General features: G+C 54.5%; 1 protein-coding gene across 7 annotated transcripts in view; it reads right to left on the bottom strand.

Moving 5' to 3' along the window:
• Positions 1 to 331: 331 nt before the first annotated feature.
• The window catches only part of L3MBTL1 (L3MBTL histone methyl-lysine binding protein 1), a 35,370-nt gene continuing 12,940 nt past the window's right edge, over positions 332 to 22,761 (bottom strand). For 2 of the 7 annotated variants that reach the window (XM_059407032.1, XM_059407033.1), the window contains exons 8-22: positions 18,157 to 18,245; positions 17,532 to 17,636; positions 16,455 to 16,590; positions 16,053 to 16,144; positions 14,667 to 14,818; positions 14,177 to 14,253; positions 13,570 to 13,655; positions 13,276 to 13,386; positions 12,767 to 12,881; positions 11,846 to 11,945; positions 11,462 to 11,659; positions 11,322 to 11,371; positions 6,629 to 6,786; positions 6,137 to 6,199; positions 332 to 3,014 (exon numbers count right to left, since the gene is read on the bottom strand). In XM_059407032.1, coding sequence (XP_059263015.1) covers positions 2,880 to 3,014; positions 6,137 to 6,199; positions 6,629 to 6,786; positions 11,322 to 11,371; positions 11,462 to 11,659; positions 11,846 to 11,945; positions 12,767 to 12,881; positions 13,276 to 13,386; positions 13,570 to 13,655; positions 14,177 to 14,253; positions 14,667 to 14,818; positions 16,053 to 16,144; positions 16,455 to 16,590; positions 17,532 to 17,636; positions 18,157 to 18,245 — 1,667 coding nt within the window. In that variant the 3' untranslated portion in view covers positions 332 to 2,879. Of the gene's footprint in view, positions 3,015 to 3,287; positions 3,482 to 4,136; positions 4,348 to 6,136; positions 6,200 to 6,628; positions 6,787 to 11,321; positions 11,372 to 11,461; positions 11,660 to 11,845; positions 11,946 to 12,766; positions 12,882 to 13,275; positions 13,387 to 13,569; positions 13,656 to 14,176; positions 14,254 to 14,666; positions 14,819 to 16,052; positions 16,145 to 16,454; positions 16,591 to 17,531; positions 17,637 to 18,156; positions 18,246 to 22,761 lie in introns of those variants that run through there. The other 5 variants (XR_009405474.1, XM_059407034.1, XM_059407035.1 and 2 more) reach the window with 5 other exon arrangements.

Here is a 22,761-nt window from a genome sequence, read left to right as displayed (position 1 = left end):
TCCCAGGACCCTGGGATCTTGACCTGAGCCGAAGGCAGACACTTAACGACTGAGCCACCCAGGGGTCCCAGTTTGATGTTATTTTAAAAACTGTAGGGCTTCGCTGAATTTTCCATCCCTGTCCACTGTTTCTGGAGGTTCCCATTGTTTACGTTTCTCTGTGTAGACAAGTAGACTGGTTTATCTTTACCCTTTGTTCCTTACCTTTAAAATAGAATAAGGACCCCCTAACAATAAAGGGAATGCTTTATTCTCTTCAATAATGGCGCTATTGATATTCATTTTGGTGTTTTCTGGATGTTTTACCATGAAAATAGAAACAGACTCTGACTGTGTATCACCCGAAGTTCAAAGTTTATTTATGTTGTTTCAATACACTGACAACACACCACAGCTTGTAAATTTTTCTCCCTCAAGAGCCAAGAGTCATTTTATCTTAAACCAGAAGATGCTCTTAAAGAACACACACACATGCACACGCACACGCGTGCACACACACACACATACGGAAGATACAAAAACAATCCCACCAAAGTGCATGTGAATGAAAGTGCAAACAGGCTTCGTTTTCAAACTCTGGGTCCGTTCTCTCTGCTTCAGAAATTTAACAGAAAGGTCCTCACTGACCTAAGCCAGGGCCGGGCCGGGGGCTGGGTGCAGCTGTTGGGGGCCAGAGTGTGAGCCGTGTCTGCTGCCCAGAGCAGGGCGCTGGCGCATCACCTGCATCCCCGTCAACGTGGGAGGATCTCCTCTAGGGACAAGATGTGGGTGAAGGGGCCAGAGGGTCGACTGCTTTCCCCCTTTCTTATGGTTTCTTTCTGAAGAGTTTGACGTTGGTGCAGAAAGTGCTGAGGTCTCCAAGTTCGGAGGCCTGGGGCCCCTCTCCTCAAGGCCCGTTGGTAGTCCAGCCTGCCTCTCCCGTCGACTGCGAGTGTGGCCGGCAGATCCGCGTGGCAGAGCTGTCCCAGTCCTGCTCCTCGGGAGTGGGGAGCTCCCACGGCACAGCCGTGCATCCTTGCCGCCTTCTCCTCACACCACAAAGCCAGCTTCTCCTCAGTTTCAAAGAGAAGCCGACCAGGCCAAGTTGCTAGAGAATTCCGCCACCACCCAAGCGAACCAAGGGAAAGAGGCTCGGACTGGCCCCTCCTGCCTCTTGGCCAAGGTGGGGCACCAATGCAACCTCTGGGAGCCTGAGCCTCAGCCAGAGGCAGGGCCTACCCACTTTCTTCCCAGGAAGGCTGTGCTCAGAGCTGCCTCTAAGGGCCGAAAGGGCAGGAACATTAGAAGTCCTGTGGGAGTTCAGCGGGGCGGCTGAATGGCTGCCCCGGCCCAGAGCTGTCTGGGCCCACAGGAGGGAGAGTCCCCTACTGGGCTGTGGCAGGAAATCAACAGAGCTTTGGGTGTCCCACTTCTATGGGAAAGATAAAGCTTCATATTTTAACAATAATAGCCCTTGACATTTTCCCAACACTGAGCCTCACAGATGCACCTGTCAAACACTTCTGGGGGGGCGCTGATGTGCACACACATACCACGTGACTGAGGGAAGGGTCGGGCTCTGCACCCCGCAGGCCCATCGCAGCACCTGGGGCCACGGGAGCTTGGCGGTTGCCCCTCACCTCCCTGTGGGGCCAGCTGCTCCGGGCCCTCTGCCCCTGCCCCACCCTGGTTGGTTTGGCAGCGGCTCGGTGGAGGCTCAGCCCCCACTTGGACAGAAAGGTTGAAGTCCCCGAGCCCCAGCAGACACCCGGCTGGCAGTGCAAGACAGATGGAGAGTGGTAAGAAAGGCTTACGGAACACAGAGAATTCAAAGACAGAAGAATTCACCTTCCCAACTCCCAACTTCAAGGGGGCTTTGTAAGACCTCAAGAGCAAGACATTGACGGGACAGGTCGAATGTGATGTTGTGAGGTATGCGCGCTAGACCGAGCGGCACATCCCCACGGCAGGAGGCCTGGCAGGCATGGGGTCCTCACCCCAGGACCAGTACCCTGGCTGAGATCCATGCCTGCAGGGAAGGATGGTAGGCCCAGCTTCAGGGACCATCATGCTTGCTGGAGATGCCCCTCTGGGGAGCAAAGACTCGAGATTGTCTGACATACCCTTGTGCTGCCTCTTCCCCACACCTGATACAGGAAGGGTATATGGGGAACCCATGTGGAGCCTTAAACTCTTCCGCACAAGTGAAACAGGTCCTAACCATCCACTCTGCTGGAAACAGGGTTTGGCGTGGGCCACCACAATGCCAGCTCATCAGAACAGCATGCTCAGAAAGGCATCTGGGCTTGGCATCCCGAGAAAAGCAGCCAGAGACGCCCAGTGTATCCTAGGACAACCTGTTTCCAAAGCTCACCCATCCACGGGGGAAGAGCCAGTGGGGTCTGGGTGGGCCCTGCCCAGGAAACCAGACAGCAGAGCAAGTACGTATGTTTGTGGCTGGGTCACTTCCTGGCTGGAGCCAAGGCAAGAAAAGCATGGAGAGAGGCCCAAGAGAAATTAGCCTCTGACTCGAGGATTCCCCTTCTAATAGATTGTCCTTAACCGCTAAGATAAAGACCCTTTGGTGATCACACAAGTCAGCTAGAGATGTGGGGCGGCCAGAGGCAGGGCCCCTCCGGTCTACTCCACCGGTAATGTTCCCCCAGCCCAGTCACACCCTCACTGGTGTGCCTGCTGGCAGATGAGCCCCAGGACTCGGGGGCTAGGACTCCCAGGTATCCTGTAGGAAGCAGCCCCAGAGAGAAGGAGCACCAACCCCTGGTAAGTCGTAGAGGGGGGTGGGGATGGGGGTGGGATACGAGGAACTCGAGTTGGGAAGGAAGCGTTGGCTGCGGAGGGAGGCCCAGCTTGGGCTGGAGGTGAGCCCGGCCCCGAGCCACTCACTTTAAGGTGTCATCGGCGTTTTTGAACATGAGAATGGCGTTATAGATCTTCAAGGCCGGACCCAGCTTGACGCTCATGATCTTCACAATGTCCGCCTGTGTCAGCAAAAGGAAGGCCTCGCCGTCAATCATCTGAGGGGTCGGGGGAGGGAGGCGGAAAGCGGAGAGGGTGGAGGGAGAGGGCCGCGGGAAGGAGTGGCGGGGAGGGGGGCGGGGGGATCGACCGGGTGCGGGCGGGGGAGAAAGAGAAACGGGGGCGGGGAGGGGGGAGGGGGGGGGGGGGACAGAGATGGGAAGAGGAAGGAAAAGGAGAAACGAGGGAGGGAGAAAGGAAAAAAGGAAGATCGCGATGGGGACAGAGAAGGACAGAGATCTCCACTGGCTCCCCCACGTTCACCCACATACTCTTTCTTTCTTTCTGCTGCCTGGTCTGAGGTCAGTGTGTGTGCATAACGTCTTCTGAGTCCTCCCGGCCAGTGGCCTCAAAACACCTGCCCCAGGTTAGTGTCCCTGCTGCTGGCAGGTCAACACGCAGACGCAGGGGGCGTGCACAGGGGATGCAGTGGGATGTGCACGGTGTCACCTATGAGCTCTTCTTGCTGGGGGTTTGCGGGGAGAGAGGATGGGAGAGTGATTTCGTCTGAATCTGGGCTGGGCCAACCGCCAGACTGGACAGACTGACTACCCATGAGACCGTCAGTCTGCTTTGCCCTAATTTCTCACGCTAATGACTGGTCTGTGTCCCAGCCAGAGAGAATCTTGACGTTGTGTGTGTCGGAGTGGACCATTTCAGCCCAACCACGGCCACTCCCTGGAGCGTGGTCCAGATCCTGGGGGGTGGGGGGTGATGCCACGGACCAGATCCTGGGAAGGGTCATCTTCAGCTCTCACAGGCGTCCTGCTTCCCACTGAGACCCCATCTGATGCTGGCCGTCCACCCTTTGCCCCTTCTGGCCACTGCTTTTGTGTCCCAGACCATGCCGAACTGAGACACACAGCAGGTGCTCAGGGTGGGAGAGAGCCCTTCTTCTGACAAGGGGAGGATGTTGTAGCACCTAACTTTCGTGTGGCTCTGTGGCTGGCTGAATGACTACACTCAGCAAGGAGTTATGACTGTCGTCACAGAGGGAGACCTCTAACCAGTGAAACAGGTGTGGTAAAGGTGTGGCTGAGTCACCAAATGACAAGGTGTATGACACTGGAAAGGCTTACTGGTATTAGAGATGACAGGATCAAGATTTAAAACAATGAGACTATGAAACCAACAAAATAACATTTAATAGGGATAAATGTAAAGTTGTACATTAGGTTAATAAAAAAAAAAGAACAGTGGTACAAGTAACAAACTGGAAAATGTGGTTAGAATATAATGGAAATTGATATAATAAACGGCACTTGGGGACTTTTGTGACCTCCAAGCTGGTCTGATGTGGCTATAATGAAGCTAGTGCAAACTTAATTTTTGCTTAAAAAAAAAAGAAAAAGAAAAGAAAAAATTATATAGGGTTTGCGTCTAGGGCAAGAGAAAACAACTCAAATATCCAGTAACAGGAGAAGCATGGGCTCTTCATAAAATGGAGCGGTACTGAGCAATACGAATGGACAGACCACTGGTTATACACGGTAACACGGATGAGCCTGAGAAACGTCACACTGAGTGAAAAGAGACAGACACCAAAGGATAAAAGCTGCACCCCCCTTTATGTGACATCTGAGAACAGGTATAACTAACTTACGGTGCTAGAAATTAGAACAGTGGCCACTGATGAGGGCAGGGACTGACAAAGGGGCCAAGAAAGACTGTAAGAACTCCCTGGTATGATGGGAACGTTCTAGATCTTGGCTGAAGTTCTGGGTTCAGGTGTGTTCGTCTCACAAAACTCGTGGAACTGTACTTCTAAGGTGCGTGGATTTTGTTCCATGTACATTTTTAACTCCATTAAGAAACATCTGGGGGTCGGTTCAAGGATTCTAACAAGTGTAACCCTGCGGTGGGTGCAGCTGTTAAGGGGGGGGGCGGCTGTGCCTGGTGACAGGTGGGGGTATCAGGGTGGGGGCTGGATGGGGAATCTCTGTACTTTCCTCTCCATTTTGCTATCAATCTAAAACTGCTCTGTAAAGATAAAGCCCTTTTAAAAACAAAACCAGAAAGCATGTACGGGAGAACTCAACCGGCGTGTTCTGTGCTGGTCAGAAAGCATCTGACACCGGGGTACAGCCCTGAACACATATGTCAGAGTGAGACCACCAGCCCAGCAGGCAAGCACCGGGAGTGGGGTGGCATCTGTGGGCTCCCCCACACGAGGTTACTATGAAGAACTGGCTATGCTGGGTCTAGAGGGAGTGAGTCTTCTCGGGGAAGAGGAAGAGACTTCTTTCCTATGGGCGCCTTTCCCACTTATGGGGAGCTGAGACTATGCTTTCCTGGATGAAGGGGTATGGACGCGTGTATTCTTGGGAGGGGAGATCTAAACAAACTCCAAGCTACCCTTCCAGTTTCAAACTGTGTGAATTCGGAATCACGATAAAAATCTTCACTTGAGGACTTAAGGACGACTATTCAGAGTTAAAACCACCACTGAGCCCCCCTCCCCCACCCCAGTACCAGGCATTCTGTTATAGTGATAGGATTTGTGTATTACTCTATAGCAGGCGAGCGATATAATTATACTAGACATTCTGGTATCACGATCCATTCATCATGGCCATTGTTCAGGACAGCCCTGTGAGGTTGTCACCGTTATGGCCGCATTATCCCTGTTTTAACTCATTTTATAGATAAGAAGATGCAGTCACACACAGTAAAGAGCTCCAACTGGCAGAACTGGGATTCACACTCACCCTGTCTGTAAAGCTATGGTTCTTTTATGTACGACTTACTGCTTCTTGTCCTTGGTAAGCTTTCGGGTCTTGGTACTACGTATGTGTTAGGACCCTGGCGAAAGAGGCAGACCTATGCCTTTCAGGACCCACTTGAACTTACTGTCCCTAGTGAGCTGGGTTTGGAAGGCAGGCCGCAAGGAGAGCAGAGGAGCGAATGGAGCCCCGTCTCCGAGAGGCATTCTCCTTCCTGTGGTGATCTGAACACAGAGGGTTTACAAGCTGGGCCACGGTCCGTACTGGATTTTTCCCAGAGTCCCCACAGGCAGGACAACAGAGGGCCCTTCCTGGCAGGGGGCAGCGCTGCTGAGGGCATCTGCTCCCTGTCGCCTCAGTGACTGACCCTTCTGCCCCACTCTGCACTTGTACCTCACCTCATCTTTGAAGAGTCGTGCCTGGTCCTCACAGCCGGTCAGGGTCTGAACGAAGCTGAAGACCTTGGAAACCAGAGAAGCACCTGTTGCCAAGGGGATGGGGCCTGGGAGCGCAAGGGAGAGGCGGTCCCACGTGCACTGGCTGCTCTCGGGGCTTTGACAATGTCATTTTTCCTTATTAGCCTGCGAGGATGCTTGTGTCCCTGCTGCTGGGTGAGCGAGCCGGGGCCCAGGGGAAGCGTCTCTCCCGCTGGACTTGCCTGGGGACTAGAAGTGCGGGGCGCCCCCACCGGCCAGGGGAGGCCTGCTGAACCATCGATCGGCCCCCGCTGGGCACCCACCCAGAGGGACCACGGACAGGAGACAGGAGCAGCGGATGCTGCCAGGAGCCGAGTCCGCCTCTGCCTGCCCGGGGCCTTTCCTGAGCCCTCCCGCCAGGCTGTGGGGAGGGCACAGTAAGGGAGAGGAACGGGGATGGGTCCTCGCTCTCACCTCATCAATGGTCCACTTGGCAACTGCAGAGGCGGAGATGCCCGCCACTCCCGGCAGGAGCTTGCAGTGCTGTTCCCAGCACACGGACAGCGAGCGGTCCGGGTGGGCTGACAGGGCTGACATGAAGAGGGACTGGTGCATGGCGTCCGCGGCTAGCGCTGCAGGCGGAGGCAGAGGCCGAGGCCAGCAGGCTGACTCTGAGGACGAAGCTGGTCCCCAGGGCCCGCTCGTACCCCTGCCCCTTGGGAGGACCGCGGCCCCTTTCTGAGAGTCTTGCAGAGCCAAGAGGGAGGGCGATGGGACCCCTCACGCACAGCTCGCTCCCTCTGGCCAGGTACGCTCCTCACTTCACAGACTTCTGGGGCTCAGCTGTCAGGAACGACCCCAGCCCCCTGTCTCTGAGGCTACATCACCCTGGGCCCCACGAGGAGATGCTGTAGCATTCCTGACTGTTCTCTAGATGCCCTGCAGCAGAACGGCCTCTACCCGCCAAGGATCTCAGCCCCGGCAGCAGAAGCCCATTCGGTCTGCCCTCCTCTTCTTGAGACCTCCGGGGCCCCGAACCACTGGCGGGGGGCGAGGGAGATTCTGTGCGGGAACCGGGCCTGGAAGCCGCGGCCATCGCCTCCGGCTCCCGTCCTCGTCCCTGTGCTCACCTGAGCCCGGTCCGGTTTGCCCGCTGCCTACGTGGACCTGCTCGCCACCTCCACGCTACCAGCCACCCGCCGCTCTGCCTGCAGTCCCAGCTCCTGGCCTCCAGCCTCGGCTGCTACAGGGTCTCCTGTGGGACTCCGCTCTGCTGGGCCTCCTTCTTGGCCAGGCCTGGCGCCTGCCTGCCTGGACTTCAGTTACCTTTGGCCGCTCTGACAAGCCTGGCCCCTGCCTCTCTCACCAGCCTCGGCAGGCCTGGAGCCACGCGGTCACTGTCCCACGGGGCTTGCCCTGCCTCTAACAGTCCAAGAGAGCTGCCTCTTTCCTGTTCACGGGGCATTGGTTCTGGACACGCGGCTGCAGCTCGCCACCACCCCCTTCCCATGGGGCCTCCCCTGCTCGTCAGACTGTCCTTCCCTGACCTTCGGCCCCTAAGCTTCAGCCTTTCGCCTCAACTCTGCACCTTGCAGCCACCCAGCCACCCCCCGAGCCTCTGGGATCCTATCGGCAGCCCCATGTGCCGTACTCTGCAGCTCCTCCTGCCATCCCTGCTCATCGGCCCCAGAGAGCCCTGCCTTGGGCACCACGAGGCAGCTGCCACCCCGGCAGCCTCTCCCCTGCCCGCTTCCGCCCCAGCGCTTTGTTCCCTGGCCACAGGTCTGGCCTCCTGCCTTTGAGGTCCTGTTTCTGGTTCTCCAGGTACTGGTGGAGGAGTCCTGGGGGACAAGGCCAAGAGGCTGTAGGGAGCTTTGCTCCTTATCTTTCTTCCCCAGAAAGATATCACAGGACAGGAGCTCTCACTCGCCGTCGGGGTGTCTTACCGAACTGCAAACTGCCTTGGAGCCGGTCAGAACCTGCTTAAGTTTGTTTTTTGTTTTGGGGTTTGTTTTTTTTTGGCCTTATAAACAACGGAAACATATTCCTGACAGTCATGGCAGCTGGGAAGTCCAAGATCAAGGCACCAGCAGATTTGGTATACGGCGAACGCCCACTTCCTGGCTAACAGATTGCCAGTTTCTCACGGGGTGTCATTTCGCAGGAGCACTGGAACCTCTGAAGTCTCTTTTATAAGAGCACGGATCCCATTTGTGAGGGCTCCACCCCTATGACCTAATCACCTCCCCAAGGCCCCACCTCCTAATACGGTCACACTGGGGATTCAGTTTCACATATGAATTTGTGGGGGGACACAAACATTCAGTCCATAGCATTATTGTTGTTGTTGTTATTATTATTATCATATTATTGGATAAGCCCTTCTTCACCCTCTCTGGGCTGCAGCCTCCCTCTGAAGAGACTTAAGTTCTCAGGATGCTTCTGGAATGAACACACAGGCACACGCCCTCTGGTGGTCAGAACATGGCTCTGGATGGCAAGCTGGCCAGGTGTCCGTCCCACAGACGGCTAGAAAAGGTGCCCACTACAGTCCCATCCCCAGAAGTCCTCACCCTGGGGCCTGAGAGGCTGGCCAAGCCCCTCCTCACTCAAGCCTGAAGCTGCACGACGTGCCTTCTGCTTCCACCAAGAAGAGTATGGACCGGCAGCACGAGGAGGTCAGCCACACTCAGGGCTAATAATACCAGTAGGGACTGGTGTTAAGCCCTTTACTTGACCTTTTCATTTAAGCCCCCTACTGCCTTCTGAGGTGGGGCGTACTATCAGCATTGCACAAATGAGCCAGCCGAGGCTCAGAGAGGGGGTCACCTGCCCGAGGTCTCACAGCCTGTAAAAGGCCATCTGACTCCAGGGCTGTGCTTTTAACCACCATCCTATACACTGTCCAGGTTGCAGAGACTATTCCTGAAGAACTGGAATAGCTTAAGCGCTGCCCACCAACTAGGCATGAACTAGATGCTCTCCTACCCACTCTTCTGGCCTCAAAGACAAGGGCATTCCACTCGACTGAGGTGAGATCCCCAGCATGCCTGCTGTGTGTCAGGCCCTGTGTCAGTGCCTGAAGCTGTGAGGTCAATCTGTCACCCAACGGGAGGCTCAGTCACCCTGTCCCTCCCTTTGGAACGTGCCATGGGGTTCACTGTGTTCCCCTCAAATTCACATGGTGAAGACCTAACCCCCAATGCCCCTGAATGGGACTATACAGTTAATCCTTGACCGGTGTGGGAGGGGTCAAGTCAGTCATGACCATACAGTCAAGTCCACGTAGAACTTTGACTTCCCCCAAAACTTTGCTGCTAACACCTCACTGTTGACTGGGAGCCTTACCAACATCATATACATTACCATAGGTTTTCTATGTTATATGGATTATATACTGTATTCTTTTTTTTTTTTTTTTAAGATTTTATTTATTTATTTGACAGAGAGATATCACATGTAGGCAGAGAGGCAGGCAGAGAGAGAGGAAGGGAAGCAGGCCCCCTGCTGAGCAGAGAGCCCGATGTGGGACTCGATTCCAGGACCCTGGAATCATGACCTGAGCCAAAGGCAGCGGCTTAACCCACTGAGCCACCCAGGCGTCCCTATATACTGTATTCTTTCAATAAAGGAAGCTAGACAAGAAAACGTTATTAAGGGGCGCCTGGGTGGCTCAGTGGGTTATAGCCTCTGCCTTTGGCTCAGGTCATGATCCCAGGGTCCTGGGATCGAGTCCCGTAACAGGCTCTCTGCTCAGCAGAGAGCCTGCTTCCCCCTCTCTCTCTGCCTGCCTCTCTGCCTACTTGTGATCTGTCAAATAAATAAATAAAATCTTAAAAACACAAAACGTTTTTAAGAAAGTCCCCCCAAAAATACATTGGCAGTACTGTGCTATAAAAAATTCACATGTGGGGCGCCTGGGTGGTTCAGTGGGTTAAAGCCTCTGCCTTCAGCTCAGTTCCGGATCCCAGAGTCCTGGGATCGAGCCCCGCATCGGGCTCTCTGCTCAGCAAGGGAGCCTGCTTCCCTTCCTCTCTCTGCCCGCCTTTCTGCCCGCCTCTCTGCCTACTTGTGATCTCTATCTGTCAAATGAGTAAAAATAAAATCTTAAAAAAAAAAAATTCACATGTAAGTGGACATGCATAGTTCAAACCCCTTTGTTCAAGGGTCAGCTGTACTGGGAGACAGCGTCTTTCAGCAGATGACTAAGTTCAAATGAGGGCATCAGGGTGGGTTCTCATCCAATCTGGTGTCCTGACAACAAGAGCAGTTTTGGACACGCGCAGAGAGACACCGGGAGCACACACGCACAGGGGGCAGACTGTGGGAGGACACAGTGAGAAAGCGGTCATGTGCAAGCCAGGGGCAAGGTCTCAGAAGAAACCCACCCTGTGGATACCTTGATCTGGGACTCTGAGCCTCTGGAAGTGTAAGAAAATAAATTTCTGTGGGTTAAGTGGCTAAGTCTGTGGTACTTGGTCATGGCACCAAAGCTAAAACAAAGGAGCTGGAGGGGTAACTGACATCTGGCTAGGTGCTTCCACACTGTTACACCAGTGGCAAGGGCAGAAGTCAGACCCGAGTCGGAATCCCAGCTCTACCCCCTACAAGTTGATTGACTTCGCCCTCTGAGCCTCCCAGTCCTCTTCTCTCAGCAGAAGAGAATGGTGTCCATGTTATAGGATGCCTGTGAGGGTCAGCGACCGTGTATGTAGAGCGCCTGTGACAGTGCTGGGCCCACAGTAGGTACTCAGTAAACAGCATCACTAAGTAGTTATTCCAGGTACTGGATGCCCGAAAGAAGTATTAGTCATGTCTTCAAATGAGGCTGAGACTCGGAGATATTAAGTGACTTGCTTAGGGTCACGCAGCTAGACAGTGCAAGCCAGGCCTCCCTCCCAGGAGGAGCAGAGCTGGGGGCCTCCGCCTGCTGCACAGTGGGGAGCCTGAGGCCCAGAGACTCACAACAGGGTCTCCGGTGAGGTGGGGCTGGAGCCTGAAGGGCCTCCTGAGCTCTGGCCTCTGCTCTGTGCTCCGCGAGGCGTGAAAGGAAGAGGCGCCTCCCTTCCACTTCCCCTGGGTCCCCTCGTGACTCATCCCACCAATCACTAAGCACTCACTGCGAACACGGTGTGGAGGGCATGGCAGTAGAGGACTCTGGACTTACTTGGGAAATCTTCCTGCGGGATCTTCCGGTATTTAGGAGGGCGTCCAATCCTGGAGAGAGAGGGACCCGGTCCGTGGCAGGGCATCAGGGCCTGGCCTGGCCCCAGAGGACACGAGGCCCTGTACCCTTGCCCTCCGCACCGGCCATGCTGGCGAGGCTTCTTCCTTAGGGAGAAGCCCGAGAGGTTCCTCTTACGGGCCGAGGCCTCTGTGTCGGATAACTCCGCCTTCAGCCGACTCTGGTTCCTCTCAGCCAGCGGGCAGCCCGAGAGGCAATGGTGAGCTGTGAACTTGCCTGTGACGTGTCCGGAACCATCACAACCAGGAGTGGGGCACTTCCTGGGGAAGAGTTAGAAGGAGAAGGCTTACATTGGGCTGAATCCACTTGTCCCCACTGAGCCCTTCCCCAGGCTGGTCCCCTTCAGAGAGTGTTTTGGGGAACCCTGATGGGCCTCACGGAGGAGGTATAGAGGACCCCTCTCTGAACAATGCCTGAGAGTCTCTAAGCAGAAGCCCTTCGCTCACCGGTGGTGAAAGCTGTACTTGGAGGTCCGAGTGTGTGGCAGGCTCCGACAGCTGAGAGGGGGACAGCCCCCGGGGGAGGCAGAGCTGGGCTCTCTGGGTCCTGGGGGAGCAGGAAGAAAAGAGAGTTAGCATGAGGTCCTGGACTGGGGGTGGGGTGGGGGATGGAGAGCAGGGAAGGAACAGTTTCTCTGGGGAAGGTCAGCACTAGGAGCTAGCGCCCACCTAAGGGGCCCTAACGTAGACTGTGACATCATTTCCTGCTAATGAGTAGCGCCCCTCCTTGGGGAATGAGGGCTTGGCTCTTATACGCTTTGTCAAAACCCCAGGCCATGTCCATTGTCTATGAGAGGAGATCCCTATGGGAGAAAATCAACTCCAAGCTGGTGTGGGCACAGCAGTAGCTTAGAAGCCACATCAGGCACAATTATGTTACCCTGTTTGCTTCCCTGTTTCGTTCTTGAGACTCTGGTAACTTTCTTTAGGCCCTACTCGTATTTGGAGAAAAATCGAGAAGGATCAACACCGCATGTGTCTTGGGGTTAAGTAGTCCAATGACCTGACCTCCCAAGCCACCCGCAGGGACCAGGATCTTATTTAAGGGAACCCAGCTTCCTCAGCAAACATAATGTGTGCTCTGTGTGGCTCTGCTGGGTGCTGAGGGAACCCCCGGGGTGCAGAGCTCCCTCCTAGGCACACTGAAGCAACCTAAACCCAACAGCCAGGGAAGCCAGAAGCACAGCTCAGTGTAGCAGAGACCCCTGATACAGGGAGGATGGGGGACCCAGAACTCACTGTGGGCACTGGAGCCCACCTGTGCATGACGGTCAGAATCCCCTGGATTCTACAGGAGGGGGACGGTCAGAGCTCATGGGGTTGGGACTTCTTAGTAGGAAAGGGTCCGAGTGTCCTAAGTGTACGCACGGAGAGGAGGCTGCAAGGGATGTCCTGTCTTGGAGCACCAGCCCGCAGGGTGGATGTCTGGGTGGTCGGCGTCAATCCAGAAGTCATAGGCGTGACTCCAGCCATCGAAGTGGAGCTGTGGAGGAAAGGCCGTTGGCGGTCAGGCGTCATCCTGGATTGGAAGGACCAAGCAGCCAACCTCACAGTAACCCGCCTCCACCACCACATTTTCCAAGGGCATCCTTCATTAAGTTACTGGCATCTTCCATCAATCTAGGCACAGGACAAGGGTCATCAGACCCACGTGGAAGGCTCAGAGAGGGGAAAGGACTGGTCCCAGCTCATCAAGATCACTCACGGACGAGGGCAGAGCGAGACCCAGGATCTTCAACCTTGAGTATAGAGCTCTCCTCCCTACAACCTGCAGCCTCCCTTACGTCTGGCTCCTACCATGCCCTTGACCGCAAAGCTGTCAAGAATTCCTGCCCAGACAGCCTGTGCACTCCCCAATTCAAGGGGCCCAGAGCCACCTTTATCCGATGGTCCTCCACGTCCTCCACACTGGCCACGCGCACCAGGGCTGGGTTCCTGCGGTCCACGGCCTCCAGTTTCATGTTGACCAGAAAGCTGTGTGGGGGTCGCTGCAGGGGGACAGCAGCCTTCAGGCCAACGCCCAGCTCAGGGGGGCCGAGGCCCCAAGGACAGAGGCCAAGTCCTGTGCCTTGGAAATCATGGTGTGCCAAAGGGGCAGCCTTCCATTGGGCTGGCTGAGTGTTCCATGCCTTCCCAGAGGTCAACTCTGAGAGCAGAGAGAGCTGACTCACCACCTTGAAGGCCCAGGTGGGCACAGCAGATGCCCCGGTTTCTTCCAGATACTTCTCCCAACAGAAGCTATCAGGGTCTGGGTAGTCTGGAGGAGAGGATGAGAACAATGTCTCGGCATCCCTGCACACCAGGGGAGCTCTCTCTCCCCAAAACAGGACCAGGAGCTCAGAAGGGGTACAATCCCCCTCACCCCCAGCACCACCAGCACCAGCTCCAGGCAGGGGCTCCTGAGGCAGAGGGGCACTAACCAGAACTAAACACATCACCACCCCACAGTTCACTGTGGGTTCCTGGGCTATCTTCCCCCCTCCCCAGCCCTACTGCTGCAGCCCTAGCCCCAGCCCCCATGGGAAACTTTCTTTGCTTTGGATTCCTGCTGGGGCTGGGGAGGGAGTCATTTAACTTTCTTCCTTAAACCTCAACAGAATCGGGGGCTGACAGGTCTCTCCTGACATCAAAGACTTCTCAATTCCCAAGCCAAAAAGATGAGGCTCTAGGACCCAGATCCTAAAGGCCCTGCTACTGAGGCCCTGTGAAGGGGTTGGCAGAGGAGAGGGCTGTGGGGCCAGGCCTGGGAGGGGGCATCTTCTCAGACAGCAGGGTCACCTTGTGGAGGGGTGAGGGGCTTTCCTTGCTTCTGGCACCAGCCCACCGGGTGGATGTAGGGGCTGCTGGGGTCACACCTGAAACCGAGAATGCTTCACTGTCCCAAGGGCCACTCAGGACGAGGACAGCACGGCCTCAGTGCCCATCCTCATTTTGCTGCTTGGCGACAGCTACACAGACGGCTGGTAAAAAAGTCAGAAAACTGCAGCATTAACTACAAACTATAATAAACCATAATATCGCAGGGAAAACCATGAAACACAGCAGCTTGCTCATCCTAACCTTGGTATTTTTAGATGAAACATCTGATATTACACCGGGTTGCTGAGGATACAACAGATCAAAGCCACAGGACAGTCAGTGAGCCCCAGAGCAAATATCAATGTCAGGACCAGGCAGGGGCCACATGGGGCCTAAGGTCTGAAAGCCCTGCCTTGGGCCCCAGCCTCCCACCCCCCGACCCAAGGCCAAGTCTGGGCCCTCTCACTACCAGTAGTCGTAAGTATCATCCCAGTTGTCAAAATGCACTAGGAAGCGGCTGTCCACCACGTCGGTCACGCTGGCCACACAGACGAGGGACGGGTTCATGCGGTCCACTGCCTCCAGCTTCATGCCCACCTGGAAGCCCAGGGGTGGGGGGCTCTGGGGGCAAGAAGAGGGGCTGCCATGGCCAGCCCCAGGCTGGCCAGCATGAACCCAGAACCCCCTGGCCCAGGAAGGAGGAAGTTCTCTAGGAGTCATCCCTGGGGTGGGGTGGGGAGCAGGAGAGAAATCAGCTGAGAAAGAGTGTCCCCCAGGGCAGAATCCTAATCCCCAGCCCTGAGCCACTCGGGAGCTTCTGCTCTCCAAGGGGCACTAACAGGCAGCCTCACTGAGCTGGACGAGGAGGGACAGGCAGGAAGTTACACATTCCCCTAGAGTCCGTCAGGGTGAGCACAGCCTCTCCTCCCCAGGCAAGCCTGGCCAAGCTTGCACTGCTGCCGGCTGGGGCGTCTGGGTCAACACCAGGCCACTGGGGAGGGAGGAAATGACATGACGGGGGAGAGGGAAGGGAGGGCATCTGTCAGGCATAAGCTTCCAAAACTGTCACCTCCCTGTTGACCTTTATCACAACCCCATGGAGACAGGTACGATCATCTCCATTTCAGAAGGTAAATAACTTGCCCAGAACCACAATGCTAGTCAATGGTGGGACCAGGATTTAAACAGTTTGACTTAAAAGTCTGGATTCCCTGTCCTCATAGTGGGTAGAATGCCCCCAGTCACCTGGGATCCTGGGGCCAGACCACAGTGGGGGAGTAAGGGTCCCTGTCTGCATGGCACGGGACCCTGCCCTTTTGATATAGTGACAACTTTAATGGGGGTTCCTGAAGTCTCTCGGACCTTTGGCTGGGGGTCAGGAGCTACTTTAACTGCTGGATAAAGCTGCCAGCCGCCTTGAACAGAGAAGAAGGCAAGGAGCGAGTGTTGGGACTAAGTGGGAGAGCTGCGGTATGGGTCAAAGGGAAGGAAAAAGCAGCTTCCAGAACAGAGGCTTGGTCCTTAACACCAAGACCTGCAGAGCAAACCAGAGCAAGAAACCAGCACAGTGACATCCCTGGGCCTGGGCCAAGCTGGTGGCCAGGGACTCGCAGGGGGTGCTAGGAGGAGAGGGCTTCTGCAGTGGGGCGGAGGGGAAAACAGGGTGGAACCTATAACCAGCTCTCCCTCTGGCCCTGGGCCAGCCCAGAGGCCCCGCCTGCTGGGTGGGAGGGACCAGAACAAAGCTGAGAGCACTGGTAGGAGCACTTTCTCCTGGAGGAGTCCGGACAGCCAGGCCCGAGGCAGGGACTCTGTCCCGGAGGGTGGTGTCCACTCTTGCCCCAGGGGCACTCACGTGGCTCTGGCTCACGAACAGGTGCTTGGGGGCGGCCTGAGCTCGTGTGCTTCGCAGGTACTGGCCCCAGCTGAACTCCTCCTCCTTGTAACCTGGGCCCCTCAGTGGGGGAAGAAGAGAGGGCCGTGCAGACAGAGGCTAGGCCGCAGCAAGGGTGGCCCGTACCCAAGCACCAGAATAGGGAAAGCCCAAGGACCTCCCAACCCTCAAGAGCCCACCCAGGAAACCCTGCTGAGGCAGGATGTGACCTGGGTAGACTCCCAAGGGGCAAGCGCAAAGCAGAAGCCTGGGTTCCTAGTCATAGTGGGACTGCATGAAGGCCAGCTGTGGAATGGGGAGTAAGGAAGGGCGACCGACGGGCAACAAGGGAAGGTCACTGTAAGCAACCCAGCCAGGCCTTACCTTTGGGGGGCTGCAACTTGTGTCCAGTCTTCTCAAACCAGCCGGCAGGGTGAATGTCAGGGGAGTTGGCATTGATCCAGAAGTCATGGCATTCGGAATACCCATCAAAGTGCAGACGTAGGCGGTAGCCACACACCTAGCCCCATGATGGGGAAATCACAGGGACTGACGCCAGCAGACACCCACTCCCTCCCCCTCACCTCTCCTAGCCCAGGCTGGTGGTCTCAAGGGTCTCAAATGCTAGCAGATTCCCCACCCCACCACTCTTCCCCCCGATCCCAAACGTGGCTCTGAGCTCTCTCATCCCACGTTGAGGACAGATCAGGTACTCATGAGCCCTGAGCTCTGGGTGTGACAGGCGGAGTCTAGGACATCCTCTTGCCCTTTGGAGCCCTGGACAGAACCCCACGGGCACCTACCAAGGCTCAGGCCTGTTCAGGGCCGCTGACAGCCTTGCCTTCTGCTACCATGTCTCCCTGCTCTCTGCTCACACACTGCTCTGACCTCACCAAGCTGATGGCAGCTCCTTGAACGTGACACCCTTGTCCATGCCCCAGTACTTTTGTTCCTTTGCTACTTCTGCCAGGAACACCCTACTCATTCACAACTTATCCCTCAAGGCTCAGCAGGAGGACTTTCCTCTATGAAACCCCTTCTGCCCCCTCGGTGCTGCCCTGCGCAACCTCAGTTGCTCCACTCTCATCCCTGCCGCCCCTGCCCGCCTGTGCCGCACGTTGCTGTGTTTCTCTCACTGATTCCCACACCACAAGCTCCCAGAGGACAGGACCTTGGTTGGACACACACACACATCCCTGCTCTCAGCCCCTCTCCTCCTCGGGCTGCCCCCCACCCCTGCATGGAAGGACACACCATTCAGTAACATCACCATGCCCAATACTCTGGTGTTTGTTCCTTTTTTAGCTTTCTGTGTGTTCCACTATAAGCCCCTAAAGATTGTGCTTTCTGAGGGCAGGTCAGCATTTCCCTCATCCAAACCAGGCCCTCCGTGCCCCCAGCAGTCCCCATCGGTCTACCCAAAGAGACATCGCCAGAATGTGGGTGCCTGCCTCAGCTCACCTCCGCCACGGTGAGGATGAAGTACATGGACGGGTGTTGAGGGTCGATGCCTTCCAACTTCATGCCCGGTCTGAAGCCATTCTTATTATGAGTGACGGCCTGGTACTGTCAACGCACAGATTGGGGAGGACCCAGCCTCCATCCAGCCTTATCCTTGCCTAGTGGGCTTGGGGTGAAGGAGCGGCCTTTAGGCCCCACCCGCCTCGTGTTACCAAAGGGTAACTTATTTGGGGATCTTCAGTGCAAGGAGCAGGACAGACCAGCTCCCGAGTCCTCTGAAAAATGTGGGCTAAGTCAGGGCTGGTCTAAAGGGCTCCCCCTTACCCACGCCATGGGAAGATGAGCGCACAGAACTGGGTAGAAGGTGCGAGGGTTGCAGAGTCCACAGGTGCGGGATGGGCAAGCCTGGGTCCCACCCCTCTACTTTCTCCTACCCTGAAAGCCTCTCACGGTGAGTCCCTTTTCTATTCTGGGACCCTAACCAGTCTCTCCCCCTTCTATTCTGCCAGGTTTTTTTTTTTTTTGAGGGTTACCAGACACAAAATACACCAGAAGGTCTGAGTTTGGTAGTGAGTTCCTGGCCTGGGCATACAAGCTCTTCCCAGGTAGAAATTATCCGACTCACGTCCTGGAAGAGGCTGACAGGGGCAGTGACAGCCTTCTGCTCCTCGAGGTAGGACTCCCATGACCAGCCTTCTTTCTTCTCCCCTGATGCTGTGAACAGGAGACAGACAGACTGACCCCTGGACTGCTCCTGACAGATTTTTCTTCTCAGTTTCCCCCGAATCAACTTTACCTTACCTCCAAAACAAACCCTTGTCTATGGTTGTGTGCCGCCCTCTGGGCCCTCCCAGCCATGATGGCCCCAGGGGCTCAGACTTTAGGTGAGCCTAATCTCCGGTGGGGCTACGCCAAATTCTGTCCGCCCTCATCCCCAGGCCACTGTCAGGAAAAGTACTTTGGACTGTAGAGCACGTAACTGAGGTTACAAAGTCTCAGTCACAGAGGGACCCTGCTCTCTGACAAAGCTGAGTGGCAAGTCCTGAGCCAGAGGACTTCATTGCCTAAGCTCATGGGAGAAAAGAGGAAGAGAGAAAGGAAAGAGAAAAAATGGAAGGAGGAAGAAACAGAGGAGCAAGATCACAGGGAAATGAGAAACTCATATTTCCATCCTTCTTCTGAACACAGAGGTACGCACAGAGACACAAATACTTATCCATGTGTCTGGCGTGCCCACAGAATAGAGACAGATTGTATGGCCCTCCCAGACATACACACACTGTACGTGCACGTGCACCCCCCCCCCCAAGCACATGCACGCACGCTACAGCCCGGGCCTACAGCCCTCAGAGCTCCAGGTCCTGGGGAGTGCGAGGGGAGACCAATCCCCTGAAGGAACTTCAGGTTAGCCTGTGGTGGGGACCTGGCCAGCAGCAGGGAAGAGAAACATCCTTTAGAGACTAGAACAGCTGGCAACGTGTGAGGTAGGCTCACGAGGTCAGCCTGGGCTGCCTTCAACTGAAGGCCACGGACAATGAAAGAGGCAACTACTTGCAAAAATCAATTCATGTCCCTTGGGTAAACAGCTCCAGCTTCTTCTAGTAACTTCTCTGCCCCCCCATTTTGTCATCTGCAATATGCAAACGACTTCATCTACCACAGGGAGTCGTTGGGAGGAGTAAATGAGATGCTGGGAATAAAAGATCCTCACGAAATGCAAAGTCTGGTCTTGAGTTTCTGGATTCCCAGGGCTCCCCTGGTCTGTCTTACCTGGATTCTAGCTCTGCCATGCTCTGGCCCATTTGGCAACTGCCCTGGGTCATTCAGATGTGGAGGGCTCTGTCACTCACAAAGACGCTTTTTTCTTTAGTTGGAACCTAGGTGGCTAGAAGCTCCTCCCCGGGAGCTACCTAAGGTCTGGGGTCACTGGGCTGAGCCTGACCCAGCTGGGCCAGAGCAAGGATTTTCTTCATCATCAAACTCTCAGACACCCACAGGGACACACCAGACAGAGCACATCCTCTGTCCTGAGTGAAATCTGGATTGTTCCAAGAACACACCACCTACTGTGCTCCGTCAAGAAAGCCTTGCTTTTCCCACTTGGCCTTTCTCCAGACTTCCTGAACATGCCAGGGGAGAGAGCAGGCTTCGGGACCCCAGTCTTTGGGACAGTTTCTCTGTCTCTCGCCACTAGTTCCACATCATCCTGGATAATATCTCCCCACTTTTTCCAAATCGCCACTTCTACCACTAGCCCTTCCCAGCACTCATCCCTTTCTCTCTAGAGATGAGATGACATTCTTCTCTACTCTTTTCCTCACCGTAACATGAGCCACTTGTAGGATTTCTCCCCTCAGGTACCTCTGCCCCTCCTTGGTCCTAACTCCCAAGTTCATTGTCTGTTGGCTGTACCCCAAAGTGGCTGAGTCCAAAGACCCCCGTGCTACAGCAGAGGCCTCTGACTTCATCTTCTGTCCCTTGGCCTCCCAACCCCCAACCTTGTCATTGGCTCTTTAATTATCTGGATTCTCTCACTAGTCATGATGCATAATAGGTATACAGACGGCGCAGTTTGTTCTCAAACGCCACTTCCATTAACCTTAACCGTTCCTTTACCACTGAGTGGGACCTCCTGTGTGACAGGGCTGGTGCCAGAAACTGGGGGTACGGGAATGCCTCAGCGACTTCACATCCACGGACCCCTTTCATTCTCATACAATGCCTTGAGGAGAAAGGTAGGATTCATAGTAATCCTTTTCACAGATGAGAAAAGAAATTATCCAGGGGCACCTGGGTGGCTCAGTGGGTTAAGCCGCTGCCTTCGGCTCGGGTCATGATCTCAGGGTCCTGGGATCGAGTCCCACATCAGGCTCTCTGCTCGGCGGGGAGCCTGCTTCCCTTCCTCTCTCTCTCTGCCTGCCTCTCTGTCTACTTGTGATCTCTCTCTGTCAAATAAATAAATAAAAATCTTAAAAAAAAAAAAAATTATCCAGAATCCACTGGAAAAGGGGCCCGATTACTAAACCTTTCAGTCCTGATTAGACCTCCCCTCCCTGACCAAAACCCCAGCCTCCTCCAGTTGCCTGCATCTGTCTTCCACGGTGAACAATGGGCTGAGCTGTTAGGTACAACCTCCAGACCAGAGAAGTCCCAAAGCTCCTGGGTACGGGTGTGCGGTCTGTGCACTGCACACAGACACCCAGCAAGGAGGGTGAATGTGGGCTGACATTCAGTTGGGGCTCCTTGAGGAGCCATGTTGCTGTCTACTCAGGTTGTCTTTTTCTAATTGGGTCTGCTCAGAAAGCGCACCTTTTTACGATGTGTCCCAAGGTATGATACAGACTCCCTATGGTCCTGATCCTCTCTTGACTTCCAGAAATGCTCTTTTGCTTACTCCTGCTTCCTTAGACCTAGCGCTCTCGGCTAGCACTTTCTTCGGCTAGCCCAGGCTGTAACTAAGCTCGTTGCTTCTCTGGCCTTCTTGGTGCAGTCTATTTCAGTCCGTGGCATCCGTTCAACCAGCCACATAAGGCACGGACTTGGGAGGGATCCTTCAGGCCTCTCTTTTCACCCCCAAGGATCCTTCAGTCCCCGAGACCTGTTGACTCCAGCTCTACCTGGCTCTCCAACCATCCCCACCTCTCCGTGATCACTGTTCGTCTGGCTTTGAACCTGGTCCAAGAGCCTCTGGATTGATCTCTCTGCCTTAGATTCAGTCTATTACCAGAAAAGCTCTAAAATAAAACCGGTTTATTTCTTTGCTTTAAAGTCCATGATGGCTTCTGATTTACAACCAAAAAAAATTTAAAAATCCAGACATCTTTCTGCAGCATACGGAGCTCTCAGTGAACTAGCCTGATCATGCGTTTCCAAGACCCTGGGTGCTTCTGCGCATGTGCGCACCCTAATCTCCCGACCTCATAGATCCTGCCCATCCTATCCCTTTACCACAGATCCTGTCCCATCCCATCTTCTTCTCATCCTTCAAGACCCAGCCATAGCTCTGGCACCTAGCACAGGGTTTTACACAGAAAGATGATCACCGAATGTTTGTTAAATGGATGACCAGAAGGGTGGATATATGCATACATGGATGTACGGATGACTGAACGCATGGATGCTTGGATGCGTGGACAGATGGATGCAGAGATGGAATGTCACCCCACCTACCTACCCCATGAAGCCCTCCTTGACTATATGAGGCAGTTTGTTCTGTGACGGTCCTTTGTACCTACACATCTCAAACATAACACTTACTCTACCATTGCATGATAACTACCTGTTCATACATCTCACCCTGACATCAGACTACAAGTTTTCTAAGGGCTAGTACTGTGTTTTGCTTAGTCTGAACTCTTCTATCTCAATAGAGCTGGGGGAAAAAAAGAAACAAAGGGAGAAGGCATGCATAGTATTAAGAGAAATTTTAAAAGGGATATCACCACATATCCTGCAGACTTTAAAAGATAAGAGGGTATTATGAACAACTTTACATCCTTCTGACACACTTCCTCCTGCATCACCCAGTCTCAGGCCCACCTCTGCGCACTAGTGAAGTTGTTCTCGAGTCACCAGAGCCACAGTCCAGTGACTTTTTCTCATTCCTCAACTCTCTTGATCTCCATGTGCTACCAACACCCCTTCCATCTGCGCATTTCCTTCTTGCCGCGCTCTCTTAGCTCTATCTTCCTCCTCTTCTTTTGCCATCAGTGGTTCTTCTGTCTCTGACCCCAACCCTGCTCCTCAATGGTGGATCCCTCGAAATACAGTAAATCCCCCCGATTTTCTCTCTTTCTGCTCAATCTCTTAGGAAGCTTCTTTGGCACTTCTTCAGTCATTTAAGTAGAGAGAATTTGTTGGGGCACTTGGGTGGCTCAGTTGGTTGAACAACTGCCTGCAGCTCAGGTCATGATTCTGGAGTCCTGGGATCGAGTTGCGCATCAGGCTTCCTGCTCAGCAGGTAGTCTGCTTCTCCCTCTGACCCTCACCCCCTCATGCTCTCTCTCTCTCTCTCATTCTCTCTCTTTCTCAAATAAATAAAATCTTTTTTTAAGAAGATGTTTTTATTTTTTTTTATTTTATTTTTTTTTTTTAAAGATTTTATTTATTTATTTGACAGAGCGAGATTACAAGTAGGCAGAGAGGCAGACAGAGAGAGAGGAGGAAGCAGGCTCCCTGCTGAGCAAAGAGCCCGATGCGGGACTCGATCCCAGGACCCTGAGATCATGAC

Source organism: Mustela nigripes, chromosome 7, assembly GCF_022355385.1.
Source record: "Mustela nigripes isolate SB6536 chromosome 7, MUSNIG.SB6536, whole genome shotgun sequence".
Lineage (NCBI taxonomy): Eukaryota > Metazoa > Chordata > Mammalia > Carnivora > Mustelidae > Mustela > Mustela nigripes.
The sequence above is the reverse complement of the archived record's forward strand: the minus strand, read 5'-3'. Positions and strand labels throughout refer to the sequence as shown.